Genomic DNA, 17,631 nt, shown 5'->3' with positions numbered 1-17,631 from the left:
CTGCACTTCACCTTTGCACCTGACTCCAGCTGATACTCCAAGGCTGCATCCCCGAATCTTACCTCTGGCCCACACCCTGGAACTGCCACCTCCCCTGTCTCTTTTGCTAGTCACGCACATAAATCTCCTGCGAGCGTGGCAGCCTGGGAGAGAATAATCCTCAGTCGAGGCAGAATCAGCAGCAGTCCCATGAAAAAAGCATGTAAAAGGAAGAAGCATTGCCCTTCCCAAGCTATATAAGTTTGACAAAAAGAAAAGCTGGAGGCTGTTGTTAAAAACTCTTGGAAAAAAGTGGCACTACTGCATCAAAACCCCGCAATGCTTCCACAGCTGCCAACAACAGCCAACACTTTCATGTCAAAAATTCAAAGATTATTGGGTGGGAGGGACCAACTAAATCACATCTTGTAACTTGGGTAAGGCAATAAAAAGAAAAAAATCATAGTAGTTTCAAAACACATCACTCTCTTTTCCATCCTGTTGAAGATATCTTCATGGCTGTTACAGTCTGTCTCTTCGAGCTCTGCATGCTATCCAAGCATTGTAATCTAATAATACAGCATTCCCTCAGACCAGACTGTGGCCTCTAAACTCAATAAAACTGGCAGGATTTAATTTCATTCTGGTGTTCTCTTCTTGCCCTCTCCCTTCCCTCACATCTCTAGCCCCACGCACACAAGAGAATAACGCTACTCATTTTTCAGTCTTTCTTCAGCCCTTCATCTATCCTCCCTACACGCAGCTGGTGCAACACAAGATGGGATATTCACTTTGGCTTCAGAGTCCTCTAGTACAAGCTTTGAACTCACCGTTAATGCTTCCAAGTCTACCTTTGGCCAGGCTGTGTTTTTAAAATATGACACTCATCAGAGACGGGTGCAGAGTCACAGGATGAAGGATCAAGGCAAAGTTTCATGGTACAACTTATCCCTGACTGTGGTTATTTCACCAGGACCAGCTCCTCTGAGATGCACCTCCCTGGGAGACTGGCAAACACCCCCCAAGCTCCCATGGCACCTCTTAAGGTTTGTTTTCCTGGAAATACTTGGCAACTGCCAAACACAGTTCTCAACAGGCTTTTGGATAAGTGGCCATGGCATAGTCGATGGGGGTTACTTGGGCCACCAGGTTTTGGTGAAGCCATTACATGGCTACACCATCTCTCTGGCACGTCACACACGCCATTTGCTCTTCCAACTGAGCTGACTTGCCTAAATAATCTTTCTTAAGACTTGCGGTTTACATGTGTGCAGCTAGTTCGTTTTCAGCTTGATGCTGCTCCTGGCCAAGCAAATTTGTTTTTCACCTCAAATCTATTGGGTCACTGAGTGTGCAATTTGACAAGCCATATAAAATTAAAGCTTTCACTCTCCCCCTTTTTATTTTTTAAAGGTTCAAACAACATATGTTTCACAGAAAACAAATGCTGAAAAAGGCCACCAGGCTCTGAAACCATCACTTTTAGTTCTTACTTCTGTTTCGGTTGCTGCGATGCAGGTCTCCGGGGCTGGTGCCTGACTGGCTGTCCTCTGAGGTGGGGCTGAAGGCTGGATTCACCAGCCCCGGCTCATCTGTCATTAAGGCGATGGCTGCGGCTGCTGAGAGCTCTGGGCCAAGGGCGGCTACTGCCAAGCTGGAGCCATGCTCTGGAGAGCAGTCTTGGGAACGCCTCTTCCGTTCCTTAGTAAGGCCATAGTGGGATGCTCCTTTACATCTAAGAAGAAGAGAAGGAAAGAGAGACATGATAACAAGTTGTGTTTAAATGTTGCATACTTACAGAAATTATCTGGTGCCAAGGAATCAAACTGTGACAATCATGGTGGCCAATGAAATACAGATGCTTAACAAGGGGGAAAAATACCAGTCCCATCATGTTAGACAGAATCAAAAAGGAAAACTGTCCTCCAAATTAGCCAAATTACCACCTTACATGGAAAGACTACTGCTGGTCAAGAAAAAACAGAAAGCCACAGCCTTGCTTGTAGTCTCATGTGTATAAATAATTACTGTGGATGCAAGAAGACAGGAGCAGCAGGTAGCTAATTAAGCCAAAAATTACAGTCTATAATTTTCCCCTTGCCTCTGGTCAATGAACGAAAGCAGGGTGAGGCCTAATACCCTCCCCTGGTCTGCTGGTGAAATAAAAGGCACCTTACCCAGCCCTGCACCCTGACAAATCTTCCAGGTTGCCAAGGTAGTCACAGCAGGAGCACAGTGCTGTGGTCCTTCATGCAGGAGGCAGGGTCTGCCCTTCAGGTAGAGGCCAATACAATCAGTGAAGGGAGGGCTGCAGGTGGGAGTCAAACACACGGTGCCCGGACAGGCCATTTACTACTTGAACTGCACCTGATGAATTGTTTTCAGATCCAGCCATGGAGATAAAGTTTCCAGCTCTGCTATTCTAGCTCCATTTAGACACTAAAACAGAAGGGTCATTGCTTTGATGGAGAAAGGGGTGCAAGAGGCAGTGGGAGGTCCCACTGGTTCTGCAGCCCTGCCAGAGACAAGGAGGGAGCATGGGGCTCCAACCAAATGACTGAGCGCAGGTCCTCAAACCTCAGACCAAGGTCCTTGGGCCAGCCTGGGACTTCACCAGTTTGAGGAGCTCAAGGCTGGTTCTAAAATAATTCCAGAGGAAAATCCAAATCCTAAATCCTGACCCAGCCTCCACAGTGACAAAATCATCTGTTTCTGGTGGAGATACTCAAGTTCCTAGAAGAGCTGAAGATTCAGCACTGTAAGAGACAAATTACAAGCCTGCTTTGAAGCAACTTACTTGTGGTCCCAGCTCTCTGCTCTAGATTCATCCTAGACAGCAAAGGCAGGACCACACATGGCATTTCCTTCTTAAGACTTGTTAAAGAAAATCACTTGAATGAAATTAAAGGTCACTGTGCTCTTTGTGAGTCAGTATTTAATTAAAGCTATAAAACAACTGAAAAGACAAAGTGGCCCAAGGACACAGCACCTGTGACTTTTCTCCAGGATCACTCCTGGCCAGTGCCCACCTACTAAAACCTCATTCACTACATTAAAAAAAAAATCTGCCTTTTAATCATAATCTAATGAGCTTGGCGTACTTACAGTTACTGTTATCTCTTTCTCCATAGCAAAGGCTAACTGATGACTTTCACAAAACTGCCCTGTAGGACAAACTCACAGAAATAGCTGCAGAAACTCTTAGGGAGAGAAAGCTCTTCATAATATATGGCACGCACAAAAGGCAATGCATAATATATACAGTACTCAACGCTAGTGGGTTAAGTGTCAGAAAAAGTAGTACACCGAACAGAGGCCTTGGAAGACAAATGATTTATGGACCAATTGCTAGGACAGAAAGATGAGATGAGGACAAGCCACACAGCTCTCTATACTAGCTTAGGAGCAGCAGTTTAATTTCTCTTACGGTATGGACTTTTTATGAGAGACAACTGAATTAGAAACTTTTTTTAGCACTAGATTATGATTTACCATCATTTACCTCATATTGCTTCTGACAACTTCCATCTTACAGAGCAAAATAAAACCCAACCCAAACTATATCATACTGATGCAGATGGGTAAGGACTTTGTATATGCTTTAAGGTTTGGATGGGAATGGCTGTGGCAGCAGTTATTTCTAAGACTTTTCACAAGCAAAAGGAAGTTTCTCAGAAGAAAATACTGTTGTGGAAGAGAATGTTGCTCAACTATTTCAAAAGACAAAAAAAAGCTATTTGGGACACCTATTCCAAGATGAGATCACAACAATAATCATGTAAAAGAGAAAGGAAGAGCTCTCCTACCTCCACTGCAGCAGGCATTTTCCCATGCCTTCCCCAAAAAAGAAGACTGACTTCCTCATTGGCTTGAGCTGCTGGAAGCTGCATACCCTGCCAGTGTCCCACAGCCCGGCAGGATGCTCTCCTTTTTACTTCATAGGGAGCAGAACCACAATGGCCTCCCCCTTTTGCATCCTACCTCAACTTCTCCAACTCAGCATTTTGGGAAACTAGCTCCCCAGCAACCTTGACCTTGCAGTAGGGTCACATTTACTAATCCAGTCTATGAATGCTCAACAAATAGTTAAAAATAAATAGCTAAATAAACAAACAGCTTAAAAGCCACCGCAATGAAACATACACAAGAAAATATAAATATCTTCACGGTGAATTTTTTGCTATTCTCAAAAGACAACCTCTGCCCTTACAGTGATCCTGCAAAGATTCAGAGTATGATATATTCCTACTCCACATTTTATTTAATTTTCCTCCGGTTTTGCTATGCCAGCAAAGTTTCAGTAGCTGATATTAGGGCACCAGCCTTGTGAGTGGGTCCTCAAAAGAAGATCTTTTTTTTAATTTTTAGTGTGTTACATGAAGATCAACATGAAGATCAGAAAAGGCTTTGCCCAAAGATTCCCATCTACACGGTTTCAGTTGTTGCCTGGTGCCCATCTGCACTTCACTACTAAAGCATTCACTTTCTGTGGAAATCTGCACTCACTGCTGCTGGCTGCATGGCAGACACCCAGTTAACAGCATCAATCTAACAGCAATGAACGGAAGACAGTTACTTTGAATGTAGAGAGGGCTGACACAGTTTAAGATGTGGCTTATTGGAGAAGACAAGTTGTCATGATACAAAGCATAAGGCACATCTTTCTAATTCTGCCAGAAATAGTTAAAAGAGAACCAAAGCTCTTCAAGTATGAGCATCGAAGCTATTTCCTAAATAATTGTGGCAGGCATAAATGAATGCAAATCAAGCCCTCCTTCTTCAGGTTAACACAGTGTCCTTGAAGAAGAAAAGAAGTCTCAAGTCCTCAAACTCGTAATAAAATCTGCAACGGCATCTCTTCACTTTCATTGTTTTCCCTGTGCTGACACTGCTGTGATAACAGAAAACAGAAGAGACGACTGTCTAAGTGGAATCATATTTATAGTGCCTCAGCTACATTTTTCCATATGGTTGGATTTGGCTCCCAGAAAAGAAAGATCCATAAAACAGCTACATGCCAGTGCTAATTATCTCTCTCACTGTGATTATTAATCAGCTTCTTGATTTACAGTTGGATGAGTGGGATACCTGATTAACGTAGGCCAGTCAGAAAGTGAAGGCAATGCTGTCTGGCGGCCAAGGTGAACTACAGATTTATGTTCCTTCTCAGTTGCACTGGACAGTGAGTACATCCGTGCAGCTGTATGATACTGAAACAATTTGAAGGCCAAAACTGAGAGAGATAAACAGACTTGAATAATGTGTGTTGTACAGTTCATGCCATTAAAGTAGTGACACTAGGTGCATACAGGAAATTCAGAAAATGGTTTCTTCTGTTTGCATGGCCTCTTTTACAAAGCAGAAATATGCTGTCCTAAATACTGGCCATATGAACTAACCACTGGGCAGTAAGAGGGCAGTGGTGGCTGCTGAAACTTCACCTGGGGCTACAATTCTGTCTGGGATCAATGCCAGTACCTGCAGGGCAAGACTTGCCCTGCACCGTACTCCACACACGAGGGAGGCTCTGCAGTCCAATCCTCAGCACATCCCAAGTGCTGGAGCCAGGAGATCCAAAACCCCGTGCCTGCTTTAACTTGGTCCTACCATTCGTGAAAACAAGCTTCGGTCAAAGTCAAAGCCAACAGAAACTTTTCCACATTATTTGCAAATTCAGATGAAAACAGTGGTTTGAAAACAGAGACGTTTTCCTTGCAGCATCCCTAACTCGCACAGCATAGAAAGGAGGGCCTTAAAATGAGGTTGACCTCAAGGATTTCTATCACTCAGGCTGACACGGGCAAAATGTAAAGGCAAAACATAAACAAGGACAACTGCATGGATTTTTCACCACACTTCTAGTGACATAAATGAAACCAAATCACAAGCAAAAAATATATGTATATATTTATAACGCATTTGCTATTTTAAAAATGCCCTGATTTGGATCTGTGTCACTTCACAGGCTGCCCACTCTTTCTCCCTGTCTCACACCTGACTGCCTGGGCACGAAGCAGGGGAAAAAAGTGAATCTAGAGAGTGACAGTGCTTGTGAGCCAGGTCTGGCACAAATATACAGAGCAGAAGCTCTCCCTGTCCACTTCTAGTAGTGCTTTCCCAGCCCCACTTCCAGCGCACTCATATTTTGGTTCTGTTTTTCTTTAATGCACCAGCAACGGACTCATTGTCTGAGTACAATTAGGAATAATGTACACAAAGCACTCATGATTGCCCAGCAGAAGAAAATACTGTATAATGGGCTGTCATCGCTGATCCAAAGCTAAACCATGATCAGGGTAGACAAGTATGTTTCAGCTATGCCCTCGCTGCAGGCAGTCTCATCCCTGCATAATTTGGGCTTGACAAAGGCCGGGATGAGAAGTACCAACAGTGTGTATCACACGCAGCTCCATCACACAAACTCCCCCAGCTGCTCTGGTACCCCTGAATTGATCTGTCTGAAAGGCTGATGGAGAAACTGAAGGTGACCAACAAGGAGCATTTTTGTTAAGCTGGTGCTGATAACCTCACTTGTGAGACCTGGTCAGAGGCTCCTGCCACGTCAGGGAAGGAAGGGGGGATTTGAAGCAGAGAGGTTAACTCACAAGAAGATGTTGGCAATTCCTGCCCCATGGGAATGATTTGCACTGTGTGTGCATCAGCAGTGACTAGACCAAACGTAACCCAAGTACGAACTGTATGGATTTCAGGCCAAATGCCTAAACTCTAAAGCTTTCTGGAACTCCATGATAAGTGAATGAATTGACTTGGTCAGTTCTTGGGCAGACATCACACCAACTCTTCTGACCCTTATTTGTGCCAACCCTGCACCAGAAACCGGAGGAAAAAAAGAAAAAACAAAAAAAAAAGGAGTGAGGTACCTAAACTCCAACCAAATCTTGTGTTATGGATCTAAGCTAAAAGGCAGCAAAGGCACAATCTCCCATCCAGACCAACCATACCAGTGCTTAAGAGCCCAGAGACATCAATATCTTCAGCAGTGAAGGTGACTAATACCTTGATGCTCTTTACACCCAATGATGTTATATCATCCTTGCTCAGAAATAGGGCTTCTGTAAATGCTGGTCCTACATGCAAAATTCCTCTTTTATGCTATATATGAAAATCAATCCTGGAACTGAGTGCTTAACAGCCATGCTTTTTCCTTGGTAATTTTGAGTTCTTGCAAGGATTAACCACTGCATGAAGATTGCATATGAAGAAAAGCTTCATAAATATGTACATGTTGGTTTTTTGGTTTTGGTTTGTTTTGTTGTTGTTGTTGTTGTTTTTTTTTTTTTTAAATGCATTTGCCTGTTTTACTTTTTATAAAGGATTGTGTTATGTCAAGGGCATTCCTTATGCTACTGTAATCACCAGCTACGGCTAGGAAGGTCCTGCCTACATTAAACTTTCTTTAATATTCATAAAGAAGGGGATGAGCTGTCTAAAAAGCAAAGCTTAAACTCCTGGATTACAGTTTCCAACCAACATTCACTGAAAGTCAGGCTCAAAAACCTTGTCTAAACACACAGCTAGAAACAGGCTGTTCTCTGCACCTGCACGTGAATTTCATAATGCCAGCAGCATTTCTAGATGCTCACCACTGCTGCTCTGCGTACTCTGTACCCTGGCATTGAGGCACTTGGGCATCCTCTCCCTGATGGTCTCCCTTAGCACGGTGTCAGAGGCTTGCCATCTTGTTTGGGAGGAAAGAAAAGGTCGTTTTTCACCTAACTTAAGTGGGAAATTGTCCCAGTTACTATTACTCTTTCACTTCAATAACCCTATAAACAAAAGCATTTTAGAGATAGCTTCCTGACACCTGGGGCATCAGGGCTGTCTGGGAGGGAGATGTGGGCCAGTGGCTTGATCCTGGCTGCCTCCAGAGGGTTAAGGATGAGCAATTGCATCCTACGCCTCCATAAACACCGCTCTTCTCCACGTCAACACAGAGATAACTATGATAGAAGTTCAGATGAGGCAAATGGCTTCTCTGTCTAGCTGTCAGAGAGATTTTCTCATGTTTTTTGCTCTCTGTTGTCAACCAGAGACCTTTGCTAAAGGATAAACATGTAGTAGATTTAGTGGTTCTATATTTCTGCATTAGTACTCTATAAATATTTATAAAGGACCTCATAACATTTATTTCTTTAAGCTAAAGTTATTTAGCTTAAATACTTTCCCACAAGACAGGAAAACCCCCTCAAATATCTATTTTGTTTCAGTTTAATTTCTGCCTATCCCTGTTATGGTTTCCTTATGGTTTTTGTTTTAATGAAGCCATCATAATTCAACAAACTCTGGAACTACCTTACTAGTAAAGCCTAAAGATGTGCTGTGTCTTATCTGTAAAGATCTGACCCTAGGGAATGGATGTCATTTTTACAATGCTTTTGCACTATGATGCTGTCAAACAAAATATATTTGTATGTGTGCAGGAGTATCTGTATACTTACACTTCGACATCAGCTACTCTGTATGAATTTGGGTATATCACTAGAAAAAGGACTTATGGTTCCCACAGACTAAAAAAAAAAGGTTTTCTAAACATATGAAGAAAATATATCTTGACCATTCTTTATGACTCTGTTAGTCATCAGCTATAGTGACGTACTCCTGTTTCTGTGACTTGGTTGCTGAGAAGGAGCAGTCATGGCTAGTGATTTTAGTACAGGCCCTTGAAAGTGTTTTGCATTGGTGAAGAATGGAATTGTGGTTCAGAGTTCAGTCCTCACAGTTCCAAAACCTACCAGTGGACAGACAGCTGGTGCCAGACACAAATTGAACAAGTATTCAATGGAAACCAAATCCTCATTTTAAATTTGACTGCTCATACTGAGGGAAGAGAGGAATCTCCGGATTTCCTACTAGTTTTGAGGAGAGTTGAAAGAACTTGGAACATGTTTTTATTCTTAAGTTGTACATGCAATCTTCATGTACATGCTACCAAAGTGTCATGTAACATATGGTCATGTTTAAGCTTTTTTTTTCTTTCTCTTTAAAAAGCAAAAAGTTGTATTTCAACCATCATCATCAGCTTCTATTGTGAAATCTTTTAAAAGGCCTGTTAACCTCTATCATGGGAACAGGGAATTGGAAGAAATAGGTAAACAATACTAGTTGCCTGCAATTGTGGGCAAAAATCATGATTGGGATTATTGTGCAATGATCCCAGTTGTTGTTGAGACTGTGTACAAATTGTTGGTCCAGACATGTTCTCTCCCTCCCTTGACACTTCTTCCAGGCTATTACTCTGTCACTGATGATTTTGAAACTACAACCGTACCAATTTATCTTCAAGGTTCAAGCATCGTTTCAAGTTCTATTCTTAAACAATTCCAACAAATTGCAGCTGTCTTACACATAGGGGAACAGAGCAGTAAATTGCTAGAGACAGCTGAGAAGGGCAAGTCATCATACGAGCTGGAAATGACAAGTTCTTGTATGAATTAACACAGCTTCGATATTGGGTCTAACACAACTACTACTTTAGGAAAGCTAATAATAACAATTGACTTTGTGGCTTCACCTTCTGTTGCCCCTTTCCACCTGTGCCCAAGCCACCAACGCTCTGAGAATGCACAAGGGCATCAGCAGCCTGCTCCCACTGCTTACATAAGGCATGGCCTTGGGTTGCTGCTACAGCTTCTACCTTTTCAATGCTGCCTTTAAATGTAATGCTTGTAGAACACAAGCAGACCTCGAGCAACAAAAATGAGGAATTAACCAGGCTGTAAGACTGCAGTCAGCCTATTAATCACTATTTGTGCCTAGATTACTATAAACAAATATTTTTTCATCACAGGGAAGTTACTGGCCAGAAATACAGAACCACAGTGATCTTGTGTGATGCAGAACAACAGAAGTGTTTATTTATATTGAACTTACTCAGTTAAATACTGAAGTTGCCCAAGAATAAGCTAATAATATTACACATATCTCATACTCACACCAGCTGACACAAGGAAAACAGAGGAGCAGCACACTATCTCTAACTCTTGGTAGGTGCTCAGGCACCGACACAGCAAGGAACCAATGAGTACCTGAGTAGGAGAGTCAGAGCAAAATACAAAGGAAACATAAAACACATTTTTGAGCTGGTGAGAGTCTGTAAACCTTGCTGATGGCTTCTAGTGCTCTTAGCATGCAACAGCTTATAATACAGCATTTGAACCCGCTAATCCTGTTCAAGTGCTATATTAAAGTCCTAAAGTACTAAAAACTCCTCTTGACTTCAGCGAAGCTGGAGCTTGATTGAAACTTTACCAGGTGATTTCATCACCTTCCAGAATTGCACTGTTTTCTACACAACACACTTAAAACTTCAGCCTTCCCTGCTCTTGAAGAAGGGTAAAACTGGAACATTGTTTCAAAAGAAGGTGATAAAAAGTAAACTAGAAAGACCTCTGAGAGGTTTCTTCGTGGAAAACTTGAGTACTTATCAATACGCTTACAGTCTTTTATCTACAATTGGCATGCACGAGGGAGCAATCACATGCAATGTGTGTCAGTTGGGTATTTGGAAAGCAACATAACACTTGCCATCAACAGCTGTCAGATTCATGTCAGGTTTTCAGATCCACCCAAGACCACTCAAAGAACGGCACTGTTATTCTGCAGGCTATCTTGACCACTGATTTTGCCTTATACTAATAAAATAAAAATATAACCTTTTTACAGTAGGAATTGAGATCATATGTAATGAGAGAGCAGCAGGATCACTGACTGTATTTCTCATTTAGAACCTTAACTGAAAAATGAGCCTAAGGAAAATCACAGCATATATACACAAAGGGTCAAACAATATTAATGCTGCTAAAATCAAGTTATCTGTGACAAAACTGACAAGTGCAGGACAAAGAAATTCTTAAGGCATTGCAATGCTCTGCCTTATAACACCGCACAATCCGATACACTGCATTTTTCAAATTATGTGGATACACATATAGTTAATGTTATGAATAAGCATTCAGTCTCTTGATTAATGTTTTTTCATGTTTATTGATATGTTTTGATCACTGCATTATATTCAACAGGTATAACTAGTCTTCTGGAACTTAATATCTCATCATTGTCTTCCCCTCCTACTATCCGCACCTATACTATAAAAACTTTATGATGCAGTGAGCAAAATATGCTTGCAATGGGACGAGGGGTTTTGGTTTTTTAACAAAAGTGACAATATCAGCATAAACTGGTTCTTGCAGCTACAGACAGAAAAGCCTGCCAGACAGTGATACATGCACGTAAGCCTCTAGATGTAAAAAATAATAAAAAGGGAACACTGTGTTCAATTTCAAGGCGTTTTCAACCCAAGGCTTGAGGTTACTAATATGTTCTCCACTGGAATATGAAATTACAGGAAACAATGGGGCTGCAGCCAGTAAATAATGAATGCTGCCTTTATACCCTCTTATTGACAGAACATGCTATGGGCAGCCACCCACAACTCTAGCTCTGGTGGCACTTGCCTCTGTCCTCAGTGATTCAAAAGTCACATAAGATCTCTTTTAGGTCAGCAGGGGTATGTAAATTACATTGCTAACAAAGCTTGGTGTACATCAAGCTCTGAATGCAAACTTGCTTTCTCATGGGGAAGGTCAGAAAAAGGACGTCTCAGCATACCTTCTCAGAAGCTGAAAAACCACAGACATCTCTGTCAGATGCTCATCTGAGTGCTCAGCAAACATCTCTAGCACCATGACTAAGTAGCGTCTTACAATGTTGCAAATGTTTCCCATTTTAAACAGTATTTCTCCTGTCTTATGAAATCCAACGTCTGATATTCAGTGAGGACCCTGAATCTGTCCTATAAGAAGTGAACCGCATGTGACTCATGAATCACTGTGACTTAAAGTCCTAACACAACACGGGCTTCTTATAGGGGTGGGGAAGGAAGAGTACAATGTTTCCTGGTGTATCACAGAGCTCAATTTCCAGGATTTCAGCCTAAATGAGTATTGTGGCATAAGAAGTATATAAGTCACCCTATTGACTAAATATCTCATTACACTAGTTTTTTGTTAAGATAACATAGCCAACAGTACATTTTGCTAGAGAAACATCATTCTGGCTTCTAATCCTCCTGGCTGTGCAGTATTCCCCTTTGCACATATGGCTGGAAGAGGATGCATCAGAGGGACGTTAAGAGCCAGTTTTCAAAACAAAACACCCCAAACCCATTGGGCATGCAAAAATCTCCACTGCTTGTGGTTTTATGGGTTCCACCCATAAAATATGAATATGAGATAGTTCAGTGAGATATTTCACCCTCCCATTAAAATAAACACACACTATAAAAGTATTTAAAGGCTCCAGAAGATCCATATCCAGCCACAGCACAAGTATGGCTGGAATGTTGTTTACAGTCTCTTGAAAGCTCACGTGGTAAGAAATGCTCACTTATGCTGTAAAAAAGTGAAAAACACTTTTCTTGAATCACCATTTTTTAACAGAACTATCAGAAATACTTCTAGCCTGAATTCCTTTAGCTAAATCTGAGAAAAGCCCAATCCAATCAGCCTTGTCCCCACTGCGCTCAATACCATGGAAAGCATTCAAAGTGCAGTGGTGCGGTTTCCCTCCTGTTGTACATGGACCACTAACATGGAGCACTAACTTGGCAAGGGAGGCTGACAGAGCTCACACCTTCACACCTCAGTTTTCAGGAGTGCTCTAACCACTAAACCTCAGGTCGGGTTGGGGTAAGGCTGATCCCTGCTCCTTCTGCTGGAGCTTATTCAGAGAGGTGGATTAAGCAAGAGGGAGCCTGATACTATCGCCAAGTGAAAAACCGGTGCCTGGGGAGGGAGAATCTGAGTCCTGCTTCAAAGGTTGCCGTGGCTTTTCAGTTGAAGCTGGCAGAGGTTCATAAGAAAAGGTACAGTCCTCTGTTAGTCCTACCAGTGTCCTGGGTAAAAAGTGGCAATACCATCTAGACACAAAAGCCCTCCTTCAGTCTGAAGCTGAAGAAGTAACCTTTGAGGTTTCAAATATAGGTTGAGAACCTCTCCATAAAAAAGTGTCTTATTTTCTTAGACCACCAGGATTTAATTGATGAATCAAGGGATAAAATGCATAAACTAGGGTGGAAGCAGGAATCCAATCCCGGAAACCCTTAATTACAGAAGATGCCTTCTGAAGTAGGTACCATATTGCCAACAACACCAAGTGGATTTCCCTGGAAAAGGCAAGGATCACAAAATCACAGAATAGCCTAGGCTGGAAGGGACCTCAGAAGATCATCTGGTCCAACCTTGGGAATGAAAGCCTAGATGAGATTATTTAGATTATTTAGCACTCTAATCACACCTTGAAAACCTCCAGTGATGGGAAATCTACCACATGCCTGGGGAGGTTGTCCTGGTGAATGATTGTTCTCACTATAAAAAAGTAGGAGAAGGAGAAAATAACTTTTGCACCATATCTTACTTTAAGCCCAAGTTACTCAGGCTGCTGCTTCTTTATATTCTGTAGCTTCCAGATGCTATAGGTTTCTTCAGGTTTTCTTAGTCAATTCTAGTCTCTCAGATTTCATGCTCTTTTTGCGTAGTATAAATAACAAAAAATGATTTAACTCTGTTTTTGTCTTTAATTACTCAATTCATTAAAAAAAAGTTCAGGGTAAGAGGCAGTCATCGCATACTGCCCTGTTACAAAACATATTAACTTTTGCACTTTTCCTACTAAAATACAGGAAATAGAAAAAAGTCCCAAAATGTTCTTTAGGAAGCTGCTCTTTCATTCCCCCTTTAATGCCACTGCAGCCACGGGAATTCCAAAATTATAATATTTTAGTCTCTAGCTCTAATAACTGTGTTCGCTTTTGAAATTAAAAATAAACATAATGGATACAGCTGGGCACCTAGAACACCATGGGCAAACCTGGGCAGCAGGTTTGGAAAACTGAACCTTAAGCATCAGCTGCAATTTTATTTCCCCAGGTAATCCACGACAATGGCCTTGCCCCTGCTGTCCTAGAAGAGGGCACATTGTGCTTGACCTTGCTGCTCCCACAAAATGGGTGGAGGCTGCTGTGTGAGAGGCTGCCTTGAAATAAATGCAAATCGTGAATTCTCTGTGACAGCTTGTGGCATCTGTGTGACTCAGCCAGCCTCTGTGCCCGAGGCTGTTCCAGCCCAGGCTGTGATTTTGTTAGCGTCACAATTTAAGTAAACTTGGGTCTTGTTAGCAGTGATGATGGACCCCCTGAAGGAAAACCAAGGTGGCATAGGAAATGATGTCAGTTCATTATCGGCTCTGAAAGGGGGATAATAACATCCCTTGTCTTCAAACTGAGATGACACTGGACCTTCAGAAGGGAGCTGGCAATCTAATCTCCAGCAGCGTGCTCACACCATGCCTCATCACCTGCTAATTTTCACAGCAAAGGCACTACCCACATCATGACTCAAGGTGACCCAAGCCATCACCAACAGACAGGACCTCCAGCTGGGCGCCTATGCTGGTGTCCAGCAGACGGCAGCATACTGGGGGCATTGGACATGTTGGCAGCCCAGATTCAGACATACATAAAACAAATCCTACTTGCTTCATATAATTATTACTGCAACAGCCTGTCAATGCACATGGCTTATCTAGCCAAACTGACCAGCCTTATAACACAGAATAATCTTACAGTTAAAATGAGAAATTTTTCTCTGGTTCCAAAATATCTGTTCCAGCCTGACATGAATATTCAGGATAAAAAAAATATAATTGAGTAGGCAGACTAAACAAAACTGGTAATGCATTTAAATATTTATACTAGCAATTGAGACATCGGTCTCTGTTTTAGTATTTTTTTGCAATGCCTTGGACCAGTGGTTGGTAGTTTACCTATCTCCAGCTGGTTGTACCTTCTAAGGAACCTCAGAAGGTTCCTGCTGCTGAACCAAGTTCACTTCCTGGAAGGACAAAGCCAGATGCTCAGCACTGTGTGTTTATAAGGGTGCAATACAGAGGGAAAAGGAGGAGGAGGAAGAAAGGGAAGGAAACACATAACAATTTAGTGACTATAAACAGAACAACAATCTCATGGCAAATTATTTTCTTATTTCTTTAAAAGCTAATTGAAGACACTACAGTATCCTGTAGGAGGGTTTGCTGAGTCTTGGATACTGGCATTAAGGAGACATCCCAAAATTAAGCATAAAATGTTTTGCCAAGGTTAACCACATCAACCTCCAGAGACAGTGCTGCTTGCTAAGGGATTGTCTGCAACAGGGAAGTACATGATTACTGTAGCAGCTGTGGAATGATACCTTAGCCACACTATATATATGAGTAGAAACACACATCTGAGAATAGCTTCCCTGGAGATATCCATGTTCCAGAGTAAGAGCATTTACCAGAGAAGCTACCCTAGAGTAAGAACAGTACTGTCACTTCATACCCAGCTTTATTATGGATTAACTTCCCTGTGTGCTCAAATCATCTTTTTGGGGATAACTTCTGCCCTTTCTTTGCTCTTTCTTCTGGGTGCCAAATGGAAACTGTGGGAGCTCCCAGTGCCAGTTTTAGGTGTTAGCTTCCTGATGCTAACAGAGAAGGCCTGGTGGGTGATGTGGTGGTCGGAGGCTGTCTTGGACTCAGCGGCCATGACATGATAGTTTTCGATTCTTGGAGAAGTAAGGAAGAAGGTCAGCAAAACTGCTACCCTGAACTTTAGAAGGGCAGACTTTGGATTGTTAAGGAGTCTGGTTAACAGCGTCCCTTGGGAGGCAGTCCTGAAGGGCAAAGGAGTCCAGGAAGGCTGGATGTTATTAAAGAAGGAAGTCTCAAAGGCGCAGGAGCAGGCCGTCCCCATGTGCCGTAAGTCAAGCGGGCAGGGGAGAAGAGTGGCTTGGCTGAATAGGGAGCTTTGGCTGGAACTCAAGAAAAAAAGGAGAGCTTACTGCCTTTGGAAGAAGGGGCAGGTGACTCAGGAGGACTACAAGGATGTTGTGAGGTTATGCAGGGAAAAGATTAGGAAGGCGAAGGCCCAGCTGGAACTTAAACTGGCCGCCGCTGTTAAAGATAACAAAAAATGTTTTTGTAAATACATCAGTGACAAAAGGAGGGCCAGGGAGAATCTCCCTCCTTTGTTGGATGCGGAAGGTAACCTTGCCACGAAAGATGAGGAGAAGGCTGAGGTACTTAATGCTTTCTTTGCCTCAGTCTTTAATAGTCAGGCTGGTCACCCTTGGGGTTGTCAGGCCCCTGTGCTGGGGTATGCAGAATGAAGTCCCAATTGTTGAAGAGGTGGCAGTCACCGACCTGCTCCTTTACCTGGATGTTCACAAGTCCATGGGGCTGGATGGGATCCCCCCGAGGATACTGAGGGAGCTGGCAGAGGAGCTCGCCAAGCCGCTCTCCATCATTTATCAGCAGTCCTGGTCAACTGGGATGGTCCCAGATGACTGGAAACTAGCGAATGTGACGCCCCTCTACAAGAAGGGTCGGAAGGAGGATCGGGGGAACTACAGGCCTGTCAGCCTGACCTTGGTGCCGGGACAGGTCATGGAGCAGATCATCTTGAATACCATTACGCAGCAACCAGGGGATCGGGCTCAGCCAGCATGGGTTTATGAAAGGGAGGTCCTGCCTCACTAACCTGGTCTCCTTCTATGACAAGGTGACCTGCTTAGTGGATGAGGGGAAGGCTGTGGACGTTGTCTACTTGGACTTTAGTAAGGCCTTTGACACTGTCTCCCACAGCATTCTCCTGGAGAAGCTGGCTGCTCACGGCTTGGACAAGTGCACTCTGTGCTGGGTTAAAAACAGGCTGGAAGGCCGAGCCCAGAGAGTGGTGGTGAATGGAGTCAAATCTGGTTGGCAGCCAGTCACGAGTGGTGTCCCCCAGGGCTCAGTGTTGGGGCTGGTCCTGTTCAATATCTTCATTGATGGTCTGGATGAGGGGATTGAGTGCACCCTCAATAAGTTTGCAGGTGACACCAAGTTGGGTGGAAGTGTTGATCTGCTGGAGGGCAGGAAGGCCCTACAGAGGGACCTGGACAAGCTGGATTGTTGGGCCGGAGCCAACGGTATGAGATTCAACAAGGCCAAGTGCCGGGTCCTGCACTTGGGTCACAACAACCCCATGCAACGCTACAGACTTGGGGAGGAGTGGCTGGAGAGCTGCCTGGAGGAAAAAAGGACCTGGGGGTGTTGGTTGACAGCCGCCTGAACATGAGCCGGCAGTGTGCCCAGGCGGGCAAGAAGGCCAATGGCATCCTGGCTTTTATCAGGAATAGTGTGGCCAGCAGGAGCAGGGAGGTGACAGTGACCCTGTACTCAGCACTGGTGAGGCCGCACCTCAAGTACTGTGCTCAATTTTGGGCCTCTCACTACAAGAAGGACATTGAGGTGCTGGAGTGTGTCCAGAGAAGGGAAACAAAGCTGGTGAAGGGTCTGGAGAGCAAGTCTTATGAGGAGCGGCTGAGGGAGCTGGGGTTGTTTAGTCTGGAGAAGAGGAGGCTGAGGGGAGACCTTATCACTCTCTACAACTACCTGAAAGGAGGTTGTAGCGAGGTCGGGGTTGGACTCTTCTCCCTAGTAACAAGCGATAGGACGAGAGGAAATGGCCTCAAGCTGCACCAGGGGAAGTTTAGGTTGGACATTAGAAAAAACTTCTTCACCAAAAGGGTTGTCAAGCATTGGAACAGGCTG

General features: G+C 43.4%; 1 protein-coding gene across 2 annotated transcripts in view; it reads right to left on the bottom strand.

Moving 5' to 3' along the window:
* Positions 1-17,631, bottom strand: part of LNX1 (ligand of numb-protein X 1) — an 87,281-nt gene that overhangs the window by 33,740 nt on the left and 35,910 nt on the right. For both annotated transcript variants that reach the window (XM_075091465.1, XM_075091466.1), the window contains one exon: positions 1,473-1,714. In XM_075091465.1, coding sequence (XP_074947566.1) covers positions 1,473-1,714 — 242 coding nt within the window. The remainder of the gene's footprint in view (positions 1-1,472; positions 1,715-17,631) is intronic.

The sequence above is a fragment of the Phalacrocorax aristotelis genome, chromosome 4, assembly GCF_949628215.1.
Source record: "Phalacrocorax aristotelis chromosome 4, bGulAri2.1, whole genome shotgun sequence".
NCBI lineage: Eukaryota > Metazoa > Chordata > Aves > Suliformes > Phalacrocoracidae > Phalacrocorax > Phalacrocorax aristotelis.
Note: the sequence above shows the minus strand (reverse complement) of the source record. Positions and strands in the feature narration are given on the sequence as shown.